The sequence below is a fragment of the Perognathus longimembris genome, chromosome 21 (assembly GCF_023159225.1).
Source record: "Perognathus longimembris pacificus isolate PPM17 chromosome 21, ASM2315922v1, whole genome shotgun sequence".
Classification (NCBI taxonomy): domain Eukaryota; kingdom Metazoa; phylum Chordata; class Mammalia; order Rodentia; family Heteromyidae; genus Perognathus; species Perognathus longimembris.
This window is the reverse complement of record NC_063181.1, coordinates 16,696,101-16,711,927: the sequence shown is the minus strand read 5'-3', so window position 1 is coordinate 16,711,927 and position 15,827 is coordinate 16,696,101. Positions and strand designations below refer to the sequence as shown.

Sequence of the window (15,827 nt, the reverse complement as noted above, 5' to 3'; positions counted from 1 at the left end):
AAGTAACACCTTTGTGATTTAGAATGCAAATATTATTTTGTGCAAGCTCTTTAGACTTTCAGGAGCAATTTTATTCATCATCCAGTTCATTAAAGACAGCTATTTCCTGTGTACAAAATTTCTCTTATTTTAAATTTCAAGAATTTATGAACTGAGAGAACTTGAAGATGAACAAAGGTTATAAACTGTGAAAAATAATCTCATTTGAATTCTTCTTTTTTTTTGTTGTTGTTGCCAGTCCTGGGGTTTGGACTCAGGGCCTGAACACTGTCCCTGGCTTCTTTTTGCTCAAGGCTAGCACTCTGCCACTTGAGCCACAGTGCCACTTCTGGCCATTTTCTATATATGTGGTGCTGGGGAATTGAACCCAGGGCTTCATGTATATGAGGCAAGCACTCTTGCCACTAGGCCATATTCCCAGCCCTCATTTGAATTCTTATGACAGTCTCAGAGCAGTAATGTTTTCATTACTGCTAAGGCCAAATGCAGAATTCTCTTTTTTGAATTGAAGGTGTTATTTTAAACTTTGTAGGCAATGAATACTTGGGCAATTTTTGATAGTCAGTAGTATTTTTATTGTTCCCAGATCAGTAAAAAAATTGCAATTCTGTTATTGGAGTAAAAATGAGCCTAATAAACTAGTGAAACCATTAAGTCGGAGTCAAAAGGTTAGCAGTGAACTTGAGAATAGTGATGGATGGACATTGAGTTGAGTGTCAAATTAACATCTCTGTAGTTTCAGCAATTAAGCAGACATGGAGCATTGTAATCTCTAAGTGATACCTGGTGATTAACTTAAAAAAGAATCCAAAACATTTAAAAATCTCCAGGCACCTGAGACTTATGCCTGTAATCCTATCTACTCAGGAAGCTGAGATTTGAGGATCCCAGTTCTAAGGTAGCAGGTAGGAAGTCCTTGAGACTCCTTTTTTTTTTGTTGTTTTGTTTTGTTTTGTTTTGTTTTGTTTTGGCCAGTCCTGGGCCTTGGACTCAGGGCCTGAGCACTGTCCCTGGCTTCTTCCCGCTCAAGGCTAGCACTCTGCCACCTGAGCCACAGCGCCCCTTCTGGCCGTTTTCCATATATGTGGCGCTTGGGAATCGAACCAAGAGTTTCATGTGTTGGAGGCAAGCACTCTTGCCACTAGGCCATATTCCCAGCCCTTTTTTTTTTTTTTTAAACAATTACTTATTTATGGTCAAAGTGATGTACAGCGGGGTTACAGTTTCATACGTAAGGCAGTGGGTACACTTCTTGTACAATTTGTTACCTTGAGACTCTTATTTCCAATTAATCACAGAAAAAGCCAGAAGTGGAGCTGTGGTACAGCTGAGGTACAGTGCTAGCCTTGAGCAAAAAGGAGCACGGAGACAGCTCCACGGCCCAGAGGTCAAGCCCCAGGATTGGAAAAAAGAAATCTTAAGCCTCAGTTTCTTCATCTGTAAAAATGGAATGATGATATTCACCTTTTGTGATTGTAATTTAAAGTTAGCTAATACCCATAAAATATTTAAATGATAAAGTACTTAGGTACATTTACCTAAGTAAATTATTTCTACAAATACTGTCACTATATTATTTTCTGGCCATGTACACCATAACAAAGTGTGCTGGACCACAGGAAGAAAATGTCAATATATGCCTAGAAAAGTGCAGAAAAACATCTTTTTTTTTTTTTTTTCTGCTCCTGGGGCTTGAACTCTGGGCCTGGGTGCTGTCCCTGAGCTTTTTTTGCTCAAGGTTACACTTTATCAGTAAGCTACAATGCCACAACTTTTTCTGAGTAGATTTTTGGAGATAAGAGTCTTACAGACTTGGGCTGGGAATATGGCCTAGTGGCAAGAGTGCTTGCCTCGTATACATGAGGCCCTGTGTTCAATTCTCCAGCACCACACATATAGAAAATGGCCAGAAGTGGCGCTGTGGCTCAAGTGGCAGAGTGCTAGCCTTGAGCAAAAGGAAGCCAGGGACTGTGCTCAGGCCCTGAGTTCAAGGCCCAGGACTGGCCACACACACAAAAAAAGCTAGCCTGCCCCGGCTAGCTTTGGATTACAATCTTCAGATCTCAGCCTCCTGGGTAGCTAGAATTATATGTGAGAGCTATCAGCACCTGGCAGAAAAATATGGCATGCATTTAGCTGTATTTGGATTCTTGGAACAATACATTAACTTAATAAATGTTTGAGAGTTATTTCCAACATTGTGTGGATAAAAATTCTAGTTGTCCCAAAGGCTGTGATGATATAATGCCTACTTTCTCTGGCTGTGATGATATCACTTACTTTCTCTTTCTCCTTGCTTATTTTATGACCTTTTGAGGGAAATATAACATTCTGAACATAGGTGTCACAAAAAAATCATTTTTATCATTTGCTTTTTATAAATTAAGAAAATTCTAGCTGGACTTTTGTTATTTGGCTTATATTATATTCATGATAGCTTTTCTTTGTTTCAGTAAAAACTGGCTTGATTTTATAATGGAAGTAATTAGCATGAGTTGATTTGCTTAAGAGATTTGCTACAAAAATCAGTTTTTGTTTCTATATAAATAATGACTGTGATAAAGGAAAAAGAAAATACACTTTATTTTTTCTCTTAGAAGATTGTGCTTTTGACACATACATCTTGGCACTTTGTAAGTTTGGAGTATCCTTCTTGCTTTGTGGATGTGTGGTGGTACTAGGGGATTGAGCATAATGCCTCACACTTACTAGGCAGGTACCCTACCACTTGAATCACTCTGCCACTACTTCCTGCATTCGCTCTTTTTTGAGATAGTCTTGCTTTATGCTTGTGCTGGCTTGGACTACCATTTTTCTATTTGTGCTCATCTATATTACTGAGACAAAAGCAATACACTATTTCACCCAGCCATTGGTTGAGATTCAAACACATCTTGCCCAGGCTGTCCTCAAACTGTGATCCCAATTCTCTACCATCTAAGTAGCTAAGATTACAGTCTGGAGTACCCAGCCTACACAGGTTCTTTTGCTATGCGGAATTACTCTTCCCATGTTGTGGTAATATTTTCATTCATAATTCCTGATATTTGATTTTTATCATAAATATTCAGTACACATACATGACATATATATTTATAATATACGTATATATTATAATTTTCCTGAGAATCAGTCACTAAATAGAGATCTGGGCAGTTCCAGATAATAATGAACCAAAACTTGGGTTATTTAGAATTTTTGTGGAGAAGAGCTTCAGTTTGTCATTTATGTTTTCTAAATTAGCTTTCTAGTTATTTGGATTTTGAAATAACTAGTTATGACTTAACCCTGATCTGCCAGTGGTTCATGAAATAGAAAAGACAGAAATTCCAATGATTTGAATTCATACCTCTTCATGCATCTTAATTCTTCTATGTGCTCTACATGCTTTACAAGGAAGGCACTAGCCAGGGGAGCCAGTTGGTCAGTCTGTTGGCCCTGAAAATCCCCTACCTGCAGTGGGACTTTGAATTATTTCTTTTTGTGACTGGCATATCTTCTTACTGAGCCATCCAAGGAAGAAGCTTCTTTTACTGAAAAAGCACACTTGGGAAATGTCCTTAATTCATATTACAATGTAGATCACAAGGTAAAGGATGGCATTCTACCAGGACTATGCAAATGATGTAGCCACAGTGTGAAGAGGGTTATGACAGCTTACCTTGAAAGAGATTTCATATTGTTCTCCTCCCCAGATTTCTAATCCTGGATCGTAGCCACCCAGTTCCCAAAACCATTTTCGATTCACAGAAAAGAGTCCTCCAGCCATAACAGGAGACCTGGAGAACAAACAAAAACAAACAAGGCCATCTTTACAGTATTATGAACATCAAAAGCAATGATGTTTTGTTTGGAAAAGAAAACAAGTTTTGAGATATGCCAATCATGTGAAGTTTTTCATCAATAGCATCATCATCATTGTTATTATTGTCATTATTATTAGAGCATAAGGCTTCTTACTGCAAAGGACCTAGGGAAGGGAGAAGGGATGGAAGAAGAGTCTTTGTGAACACAAAATCTTGCCATTTAGATTTGGACACAACAAACATTTGCTCTGATTATTCTTAGAGATAAACACATGAAGATTAGCACCTGACATTTTGAGAAACGTTATTTAGCATTGTGGTTTTTCCTTACATTGAAGGAGATATTATAGTATCTGACAGAGAGGCTGAAAAGCACCATTAGGATGAGGTTTTTCCCTTAATCTCTGAGGATGCATTTATTGAGCATCCGTTATGCACATGTCATGTCAAATGGAAATACTATGAAACAGAATAAAATAATCACCCAGATTTTGTTCCTTAATTAACACCCCCAAATTGGAATTTAAAATAGTTCTTTTTACGTTGCATTTTCTCTGTATTATTACGTTACTCTGTAATAACAGGTCTTTTCTCTTTCTAAGAACTATTCATTTTTGGTTAAGGAATAATTTCCAAGTATTCCACAATGTTGGAATGAATTTCTACCATGTCACTATGTATATTATCTTTAGGTGAGCCTTTGCTGATTTTTTTTTTTTGAGTTTGAAGGTAGCTCTTATTTTTCAGTGCTGGGTTGTAAGTGAAAGCTTTTGGCTAACTGCTTTGATGAATGCTTACTTTGATGGATCCTTTGAAAGCATGCCTGTGTGTAGTTTGAAGAAATAGGCAGAGGAGTTAGAAACATTGCTCAAGGCTGGGTCTAGAGTGTGGCAGAGCTGGGGCTGGACCTTGGTCCTCTGATTTCAAAGCCTTTGTGTTTTCTACCTTTATGTTTCAGTGTTGGAGAGTTGGAGAGTGAACTGTATACATAAGGTTATAAAACAATCTCAGAACATCATGCGGACTGAGCAGATACACAAAAATGTTTATCATCAACATAGTTAATGTGACAGTTTTGAAATTTTTTTGAGACAAAGGATAATTATAAGAAACAAAGCAGAACATTCAATATTGCTTCATATTTTAAGTTCTATATCATTGCAGTGAACACATCAAGTTAGAGATTCAGGACTTAAACTTGGAAATATTTTATGGGGTCCTTAGGAAACAGAAACCTAAATTTGCATGCAATGTATATCTTAGGTGCTTCACATAATAAGATAGTAGGTGGTCTAATTAGTTTATAAACGTTTTATTTTTGAAGGTATAGATCTATGTAGTTGAAAGAAATAAAAAGCAGCAGAAGAGAGAGTTGTCTTCCTTCCTATATAACAGTGGGCAGGATTCAGAAAATGCAAAGACTGTCATGTCATTTTTAAAATTTTGTTTGAAATAAAATTCTTAAATCAGATGATCCTTATTTTATTCTTCTTTCTAGTAGTCTTAACTTCTCATTTTGCACACAAAATGTCTATCTGGAACAAACAAGGGCTGGAGACTTCCATTATTTATTATTAAAGTTGTACCCTTTGCTTCTGCAGGGTTTGGTTATATCATGAGAAATTCTAAGTCCTGCATCACAAGCACATATAGAAGAATCCTACACCACACAAAAGTATTCTTACTTGATTTTGCAAACTCTGAGATCAAAGCCCTTTACAATTCACACTGCCTAGAATTAATAGCAAAAGTTCCATGATTATAGAGAGAGCCAGTCTAAAATTGACTCATTATAAATATTTTATGGGGAACACAACTAGCTTGCTTCCTTTTGCTTTCTCACGTTTGTTTTAGCATCAATTGCTTGTACAAGTGTTTTCATTCCGATACATCCATACATATGTACAAAGTGCCTCCATTAGCCTCACCCTTGCCATGATCTCCTCTCCCCTTGTTCTAAACAATCTCAACAAGTTTCATTGTTCCATTTTCATATGTGTACATAAAGTATTTTGACCAAATTCACTCTTTCCCCTTCCACTTGCGCCCCTTTTTAATCTTCGCATTGTTCAGATATTTTTAGGCCGGTGCTCATTGTTCAAAGGGATTTCATTGTGGTACTTCACAAATGAACATAACCAAGTTGACTCCTGGCTTACTCTCATTCCTCCCATCTTCTCAACACCCTATTTATTGCTCATCAACTTTCAATGAGTTTGGTTTGTTTTCTTACAAAAAAAATCCATGTAGTATATGCTAGTTTAATGTAGACACATAAATTCAAATGGATTTTACAGTTGTCAAGAGAAGTCTATAGAAACCTATAATTAATTCCCGCTATTCAGTTTTATTGCTTCATGTACTGCCTACCTCTGTTAGTAGTGCAGACATGTGTAGGGCTTTTCTGTTTTGATGAATTGACCTCATTAATCCAAATGACTATCATCCTTGTTAACATTCTTTTATCTATCATCTATTTTGTGTTGATATTAATGTAGCCACTTCTGATTTTCTTTCTTGCATTCTATAAACATGACTTATTGGTAAAAATAACAGAAAAACAGAAAAAGTATTTATAACTTTTCTATCTTTTAAACTATTTGTGTCTTTATATTTAAAATGATATTCTTGAAGGCAACATATAAATGCATTTTTCTTTTCATTTGGGCCATAGAGATTTGCATTTGACACAATTTTTCTATTTGGTTAGATTTAAATCGACCATCTTCCTTTCATTTTCTATTTGTTCCATCTGCTGTCTTTTCTTTTCTTTTATACTAATTGAAGTTTTTGATAACATGCCTCAACATCTCTTCCTCCAGTCATTGTATACTTCACTTTTACATAAGTTATAAATCTCACATTGTGTCATTTGTAGTTTAATAAGTCAATTATCTAGGGTGACATTGATAGAGATGCATTAGACTCATAAACTGCTTTGTTAAATGGCAACTGTGTGATACAACTACTTAAAGATTAGAAAGTGTTTAATAAGATTTAAGTAATAATATTCCATTTTGAATGATCATATTTATATATTTCTTAAATTCTATTAGAAGCACTAGTTTTGTATTTGGTTACATTTAAGCAACTAAGAAACATTTAATATTGTGATTTTTATCGAATTCAGGGTCTCACACTTGGTAACTAGGTGTCAGTTAATCCCAGTCCCCTTCTATTTGGTTTTTCTAGGATAGGGACTCAACACACCCCCTGACTGACTGGAACTGTTATCTGTCTGTTTGTGCTTCCCTTTACCTCTGAGATGACAAGAATGTGCCACTGCACCCAATCACTGATTGAGATGCAGTTTTACAAACTTTTAGGCCTGTTTTGGCTTAGAGCAGTGGTTCCAAGATCTCTACTTCCCAAATATCTTAAGACTATCCATTCGAGTCTCCAAATTCAGAAAATATTTCTTATATATTTGTGTAGGTGGATTGGGTTTGGGACCTCAACACACACAGAGTTCAACTATTTGGCAATGTTACTCCGAAGTCCAAAAAAAAAAAAATCAAAATGAATATATTCCTGTCTTGTTAAAGAGAAAAGATGTTCTGCTCAGTGGAGATGAAAAACAGTATATTCTTCTCAGCACATTCTTCTACTCTCTGATTTTGATTTTTAAATCAAAATGGATCACTTGAAACACTCCCTCTTGGTCCCGTTTCTCACCGTCTCTGACTTGTCTATCTTTATATCTGCTTGATCTCTTCTAAAAACAATGTGTTTTTGTTTCCTTGGGAATGTGAACATGCTGTAGACATATTATAATGTGGTTCTATGTCCATATAACTTCTAAATACTTTAATATATTTTATGAGTCTTGCTTATAACATCACAAATCACTCTTTGAGTGTTGCAGTTCAAAAGCATGTGCTCTCCTTAGGATGCTTTTTAAAATTAATGTGACTATGAAGCAGTGTGTTCTTATTGAAGATTCTTTTTTTTTCTTCGGGCTACTGAATTATGTGAGTTTTCTGAATACTTAGTGGAAGTCAATTTCCTATTTAATACTAAAGCTACTGAACCATCTAATAAATATGCTTTCTGGTTGTACTTATGGCTGGCCAGTTTGCTTTGGTACAGCAGTTTATACATTCCTAATTTTTATTCAGTTTTAAATCATTGAGAACTATAGTATGAAAGTTTACTACAACCCATTCTTTATTTGGCACCAGGGAAAATATTTTATGTTCTCAATTTGCATATGTCTTTGTCATAGTGTAGAATTGGCCTTTTCCAAGTATGATATATACTTAGATCTTATAAGTTCATCCTGTATTCCCCTCAGTACTCCAAACAGTTGTCCAAGTTCATAATATTTTCTATTTCACATGTTAATTCTTTACCTCCTATCTGAATAAAAGGGGTGGAGTTAAAACAAAGCATCTTGCCAGGTGCTTTTACCTACTTTCTCACATTTTCAAGCAGAGAGTATTATTCAAATTTTAGAAATTTTACATCTCATGTAGTCTTTAGGGTTGACTAATAAAGAACACATCACAATGAAAGATAAACGTATGTGAAAGGTTTCTTTGAAAATATATCAGCAATTAAAACTTAGCTCCAGCAATCCAAATGGAATGTCAAATTGGCCTCCTAGAAAATAAATTGGCTTTCAACTTTCATTCATTTTCATGGCTATAGAGAGACTTCTAGGCATGTGGGTTGTGATGTGGATTTGATCAGAAATGAAATGGCAACCTCTCCCTCAGGATTCAGGAAAGCCAAGTCAATCAACATAAAGATGAGCCACTAATCTTCAATTATGTAACCAGCAATTTTTTTCTTGGCCCATGACTCAAAATTCTGACAGCTAGAAATCTCATCATTTTCAACTAGAATTCAATTGTGAGCAAAGTAGTTTTTGTAAAAAACGTTTTTTTTTAAACCTGAAATTCTTTAAATTATGAAATCATGGTGTTAAATAAGAATTTTGTAAAAATATGGATAAATTCATTTGTTTCATTTATCTTGAAAATAATACCATCTTTGTATACTTAAAACAATCCTGTAATAAGTTAACATGGGGGTGAGCAAGGGATATTATACTGTCTTGTACAAGGAGATCACTCTACGCTCCATGAGTGAGGTGGGCCCTGTCAGCAGACCAGAATAAAGCAAAGGAACGTTTGATTACAATGGCAGAAACCTTTGCTTTTTTTTTTTTTTTTAAATCTTATGCATTTTGGGACTAGGGATGAAAAAGGAGGAAATTGCTCAAGTAATGTGGAAACTGTAAGAATAAATGAGGAGGCTGAACCCTTAAGAGCCTAGGCCTTAATGGCTGGAGCTAACAGGCCTGAGTAAATTTGGACTGCCTTACTATGTCCCAACTCTCCGAAAAAGTTTTGCTGGACAAGTGAATGGTCTAAGCCATATTATCATTGTCTTTTTACTCTACCCTAGGCAGCACTCGACAGCAACACTCTTTTTGTCTTTTTATCTCAGGAACAAAGTGAGCAGCAGCAAGATAGCAAGAAACAGCTGCTCTGTTTTTATTTCTGAGAGGCAATCATTAGTGAGACTACAGCCAAGGTGTGAGGGATTCTTTGACGGATCAGTCCTGATTGGACACTCAAGGGGCACCACTAACAAGAGTGGGGGCTGACCTTGGACTGTAATGACAATGGCTGCAGTGAGTCATAGCTTTGTGTATCTGTGTTTGGGTGTGGTACTTTCCAACATTCACTTGCTTGGGTAATTCAACATCAACATCAACACATATTTTATGTGTTTGTACAGCAACAAACTGCTTTATATATTGGAGTTTATATTTAACACTCTGGAAAGCCGTGACCTGGTGAAATTGCTTGTGTTACACAGACAGACAGGACCCCGCGGGGCGCACCCATGATTAGGTATATAATTGAGTCTGTCCAGATTGCAATGGAATCACCAGTCACTGAGCCACCAACTGCCTGAGGTGGCTTGAGCCTCTGGGGTCTTTTGGAATGCTGGACCTCAGTGCTAAACCTGGGAAAGTTGTAGGCCAACCAAGTTCACCCCACTTAAAAGATACCAGGTGGAAACTACTTGGTGGAGCCACATTTAATTGGTGACCCTTCAAATTGCAAACCAACTGATTTCTGGGATGGGTTTGTTATACATATTTTGAGCTTCAAGTTCCTGAAAAGGAAGTACTAGCAATATCATTATGTAACTGATAAACACTCCTGAGTGGAGATGGGGGTTGGGCTAGTTTCCTCATTTCTAAGGTCCGCCTGACACATGGGCACAATATATTACATGGCTTTCTAGGCATTCACCTAGCAAGACTGATGGAGATCAGAAAGGTTCATTAGCCAAATGCATTTGATCATATAAAATGATATTTATCGAAATGAACTCCAGGAAATGGAGACAAAAGGTTTTTATTTCCCTTTGTTTTTTTTTTTAATTTTAGTTACTTTTTGTCTTGTTTGTTAATATGTCTTTGGGAGGGTATGGGGGCACAGAAAGGGTAGGACAAAGGGTGAACAATTGCAACAGTGAGACTCATCAGACACTATGCTGAAAATGAACTCTACAACTTGTGGGTGGAGATGGAAGGAAAAATTGGGAGAGAGTGAGGGAAGGGTGACATTGTTCAAAAAGAAATGTACTCATTACCTGCTTTATGTAATGGTAACCCCTCTGTACATCACCTTTACAATAACAATAAGCATTCATAAAAAATTTAAATAAAAAAGAATTCTTTGAAGAGTTATCTCCACTTATTTCCCAGGACATTTGGAAGGCCCTTCCTTTAAAAAAAAAGCTTTCTGTTTTTCTAGATTTACAAATGCAAATGGTATGGTTTGAAAAGAGTTAGTAGGCAAAGAAATAGGGCCAGCTGGTTTTTCAAAAGCTGGTGGCAGAATTATGAATTTCAGCTCTTTTGGGTCAAATGAGGAGGAAAATAAAATCATAAATCTTGGTATACATTTTTACTACTTTGTATCATGATTTATAATTTTTCTCTTATCATACACATAAATGCATAAAAATATTAGGTTGTGGTTTTGAAGCTTTTATGAAATTGTCTTTGCTTTTTCTGTTGTCTATTTCATATTTAGAATGGTAAATGCCTTGTGAAGAAAAGATGAAGAGTTGGTGGAAGAAGTCTAGTATATGTCAGTACAAATTATATAATGCATTAAACCAAACTACAGCTATAAATATAGCATGATAGCCTTGGTTTGAGAATTCCATTAAGTTGATGAGTCTGAAATTGCTTAAAATGCTGCTGCCTCCATATCTTCAGTGACTGGCATTGGTTTTAAGATGAGATAAAAAAGAAACAAACAAGTCTGGATATAAAAAGTCAACAGGGGATGTGGCCAAAAGGGAACCCTACTCCATTGTTGGTGGGAATGTAAACTGGCTGAGCCACTCTGGCAAGTGGATTGGAGATTCCTCAGAAGGCTAAACATAGAACTCCTCTATGACCCAGCAGCCCCACTTTTGGGTATCTATCCAAAAGACCACACACATAATCACACTAAAGCCACCAGCACAACAATGTTCATCGCAGCACAATTTGTCATAGCTAGAATCTGGAACCAACCCAGATGCCCCACAGTAGAAGAATGGATCAGGAAAATGTGGTACATATACACAGTGGAATTTTATGCCTCTATCAGAAAGAATGACATTGCCCCATTTGTAAGGAATGGAAGGACCTGGAAAAGGTTATACTAAGTGAAGTGAGCCAGACCCAAAGAAACATGGATTCTATGGTCTCCCTTATAGGGAATAATTAGCACAGGTTTAGGCAAGTCACAGCAGAGGATCACAGGAGCTCAATAGCTATACCCTAACACATAAGATAATACTAAGTGAAATGATCTCCATGTTATGGAAACGATTGTTGTAACTACTTTCAACGTGCCATATGTAATTGTAGCCACTATTATTGATGATCTTCTTGTATTACCTTCCTGTGGTTGTACTTACACTTTCTCTGTATCTTATCTGAGTATATTGGAAACCGGGTATACTGGTATTGGAACTAGGAAATTGGAAGGGAATACCAAAATCAAGAGACACAGGGTAAAAAAAAGACAAACAACTACAAAAGCAATACTTGCAAAACTGTTTGGTATAAATGAACTGAACAACTCATTGGGGGGGAGGGAAAGGGGGAGGGGGAGGGGGAATGAGGGACGAGGTAACAAACAGTACAAGAAATTTATCCAATGCCTAATATATGAAACTGTAACCTCTCTGTAATTCAGTTTGATTATATATGTATATACATATATATATATATATATGTCAACAGCATCTTAGTGGGTACAGAAAGAACATGGAAAAAATGGAGCAGGTATTTTTCAGTCTTATTCTTCTGGTCCGTAGCCTAGATGTTGTGTGACTCAGATACTCTTTTATAGCTAAAATGGTCTGTGTATGTATTGTGTATGGGTGTTTCATGCCATTGGATCTTTTATTTCTCATCCCACACTGGGTGGATGGATGGATTCCCCTGTGTGAACTGAGCTGCCATTTTCTGACAATCCCACGCTAACAGGTGTCTGCTCAACAATATACCACAACTACCCATGTTCTATTGCGAGAAATAGTAGAACATACTTATTCTCTCCCGATGAAACCACTTCAAAAGTTCTCAGAATAGATAAACTGTAAATATGTTTTATTTTTAAAGTCATTTCCTGTTTACTCTTCTCTGAATAATTGAAGAAACTGAAGCTTCATCTCAAAGCATACTTTTGGATCTGTTCCCCTCTGCTCCCCTTCCCTTCTGTCTTCTTTCTCTTCTTCTTCCTTCTATCCTCCTCCTCCCTCCTTTCTCTTCTTATTCTTCCTCTTCCTCCCCTGTTCCCTCTCTTCCCCTCCCCCATCCCCTTTCTCTTCTTTCCTCAGTTCTCCTTTCTTTTCTTTCTTTACTTTGTATCTTTCTCTAGTTCTATTTCCTAGTTCTATTCTCATGTAAGTACACAGAGCATAATGACTTTAATCATTCTCTCCTCTCTCTCTCTCTCTCTCTTCTGCTGGAGATTCAGTGCAGCACCTTGTAAATTCTAGGCAAATACTCTATTGCTCGGCTATATACCCCAAGTCCTGGCTTTAAAAAAAATATATTCCCAAATTATACATTCAGTTTAATTAGCTGTAATTTAATTTCATTGAATTCATTCATTTCTAATTTCTAAATGGCCATAGATTTTAGTCATGATCTTGTATTGCATGTTAGAACAATGACTGTAGTGTTTGTTTTAGTTATTAATCCTTATGTCATCTGAAGAGTGTACACTCTGAAAGGACAAATGAGGGCATATTAGCAGTAAGAATAAGATTTTATTAATTCTCAAGTTCACTGGCCTGATGAATGACCTGCTTAGTAACTTTAAGTCCCTCTAGAATTTCTGTTATTTTTTCCTGAGAGTGCTCTGGATGTCAACTGCAGATCAGAAACAAGTTTGTTCACACATTAAGTTCTAGTCCAGAAAGGCTATGTGCCTACTTCCTTCCTCCCACCTGCTAAAGCTGCTCTGTTGGCCATGAGCATATTCTGCTTGATATCCCTTGGTTGTAACTTCTGGGTCATGGTTGTACCTTCTGGGCCATGGTTGTCATAGGACTTAAGCCTTGGCATGTGTGCGATAAGGTATCCTGTTGTTCTTATGTAAAACACGGATGAGATTTTATAATATACAAAGGCTCCCAAAACTTTTGCTTCTCAATTCATTTTCCAAAATGATGCTCATATCTTCTTAAGCACTCTGTTTTGCTGCAGAGGTAGCTCGTGACTTCTAGCACTGTGCTGATGAGTGCCTACCACTTTGTTCTGGCTTCTGTGTCTTGTGACCTGGTTTGTCAGGGTCCACTACTTCTTCACCATCTCCATTCCCCCATGGAAGGGTGCTTTCTCCCCTGATCTCCATTTTCCTAGTCCAAGCTATTATCTCCCATCAATACGGACATCAAAAGGAACGCAGAAATGATGTGAAATGGCAGAACAAATTGCTTATTTCATCAGTAATTGGAGACTGTTCAGAAGGTAAAAATCCCCACTGCAGAATGGGAAGCTTTTCTTCTTGGATATAAATACAACTTTTCATTCATGGGATAAATACTAGTTATTAAAATCCAAGCATGGATGAAACTGCAGGAAAGCTTGTTTTATGCTTCATTTATTTAATAAACATTTGACAGTTGCTTCTTATGGAAACATTACCCCTTCATCTTAGGAGGAAGGAATGCAAAATGGGCCTTTTCTTTGCAACACTGATTATAAAACTCAAAGGCAATTTTTGCCTAATGTCCTGGCAGTTTATATCAAACTAGAATTTACTGAATGTGGCATAGAATTTACTGAATGTGGCATAGATTTTTAATGCTGCATATTGACTAGTTAGTTTTTAATAAATGTATACTGCATGTGTACTCTCCAAAGTATATCAGAGTGCCAGGTGTGGTGGTTCAGGTCTATAATTCCAGCAATGGGGAGGCTGAGACAGAAGAATCTTGAGCTAGAGACCAGCCTGGTCTACTTTGAGAACCCCAGAAACAAACCAACAAACCAACAAATGAGTATCTGAAGAAAGAGCTGTTGAGCAAAGTACCTAGAAAAAAAAAGTCTGGGCAAAAGCCTAACCTTATTTACCCCTCTTCATCAAGCTTATGCATTAAAAAATCACCATCTACCTCCCTATGGTAGGAAAGAAAAAGAGCACCCTTGTTCTACTCTATTTGATTTTATCTGTCTCTTTCTTAGCAGGTGGTAGCTGTGAAACATATTCTTCAATATTGAAGTCCCCTTTCCCATTGAAAGTGTATCAATGTATCTGCCCTTAAGTCTTGGTGGTGGGATGATGGCGCTTGTGACTCATAAAGAATGGGCAGAACTGATGCCCTGTCAATCCTGGTGCCATCTGGTTTATAAAAAAGCATGCATTTTCTATCCTATTTGGTGGACCACATGATTTGTGGAGTACTGAGCTACTGCATGAGAATTCAGCCTGCGCGGAAGTCCCCAGGTTGCCGCGAAGTACCCCGAATATCAAGAGTGCTTGTCATATGTAAAACAACATGAATTTGCTTTGCTTGTGACTTCAGTTCTTATTCTTTCTTGGATCATGGAAACTGCTGGGAGCTGCAGTCTTTCCTTATATAGATTCATAAAATTCTATATAAAGATTTGAGAGAATGATAACTTGTTTCTGCACTGCCAATGCCAGAAGGTTTATGGATTTCAGATCATTATCTCATAGGCTATGGGTTTGAGTGCCACTCAGAAATCTTAATACATGGACCAAACCATTCAGGTTTCTGATAGAGTACTTGGATGTCAGTAAAGAGGGTGGCTTCGATGCTGATGGTACTAGAGCTGAGGCCTGCTTCAGAGACAGTGGCATTCTCTTAGGGGAGGGGAGAGGGAGGCTTTGTGCTGGTGTTGTGGGAACAAAGATGCGTGGGAAAATATTTAAGAGGTGAAAGTATAGGACTTGTTGATTAATGTGCAGAGTAGCTGGCTGGGGTGAGCCAGGACTAGCTAAGATGGCCAGTTGAACAGGAAGTACATGTAGAAGCAGAGACAGAAGGTCACCATTATAAGAGTAAAAAAAGTCATTCCTGACTTTGAAGTCAAATGTCTGCTTTGACTCTTAAACAGGTGCTAAATGCATCCTGGGAGAATGTGTTCTGATACTGTTTCTCATGGTTGCTTTTTGGAAAAGTAGGCTATTCACTTCTGAATGATAATTTACTTGGTTAGTCACACACTTTTCTGTGTTTCAGATTTCCTTATATTGTACAGCCAGTTTTGAAGCTATTTGCATTGAAGTTCAGGAGTGCTAACTCGGGCATCACACTTAAAATGAATAATGCCTAAACTAATTAAGATGGACAAAAAGTTTTTATGATAAATTTTCATTGATTTGTCCTCATGGAGAGGAAGGCCATCAAGCTTCATGAAGATCAGAAGTATAGGATGCTGTTTTCATTCATACTCTTAACCTAAAAATAGTTTGAGGAAAAGTTGCTTTTCCCCTCTCAATTACATAATTGCTTCCT

At 37.1% G+C, this 15,827-nt stretch overlaps 1 protein-coding gene across 1 annotated transcript in view; it reads right to left on the bottom strand.

Moving 5' to 3' along the window:
* The window catches only part of Galntl6 (polypeptide N-acetylgalactosaminyltransferase like 6), an 837,540-nt gene that overhangs the window by 86,934 nt on the left and 734,779 nt on the right, over positions 1-15,827 (bottom strand). The window contains exon 7 of the mRNA XM_048330738.1: positions 3,662-3,779. Coding sequence (XP_048186695.1) covers positions 3,662-3,779 — 118 coding nt within the window. The remainder of the gene's footprint in view (positions 1-3,661; positions 3,780-15,827) is intronic.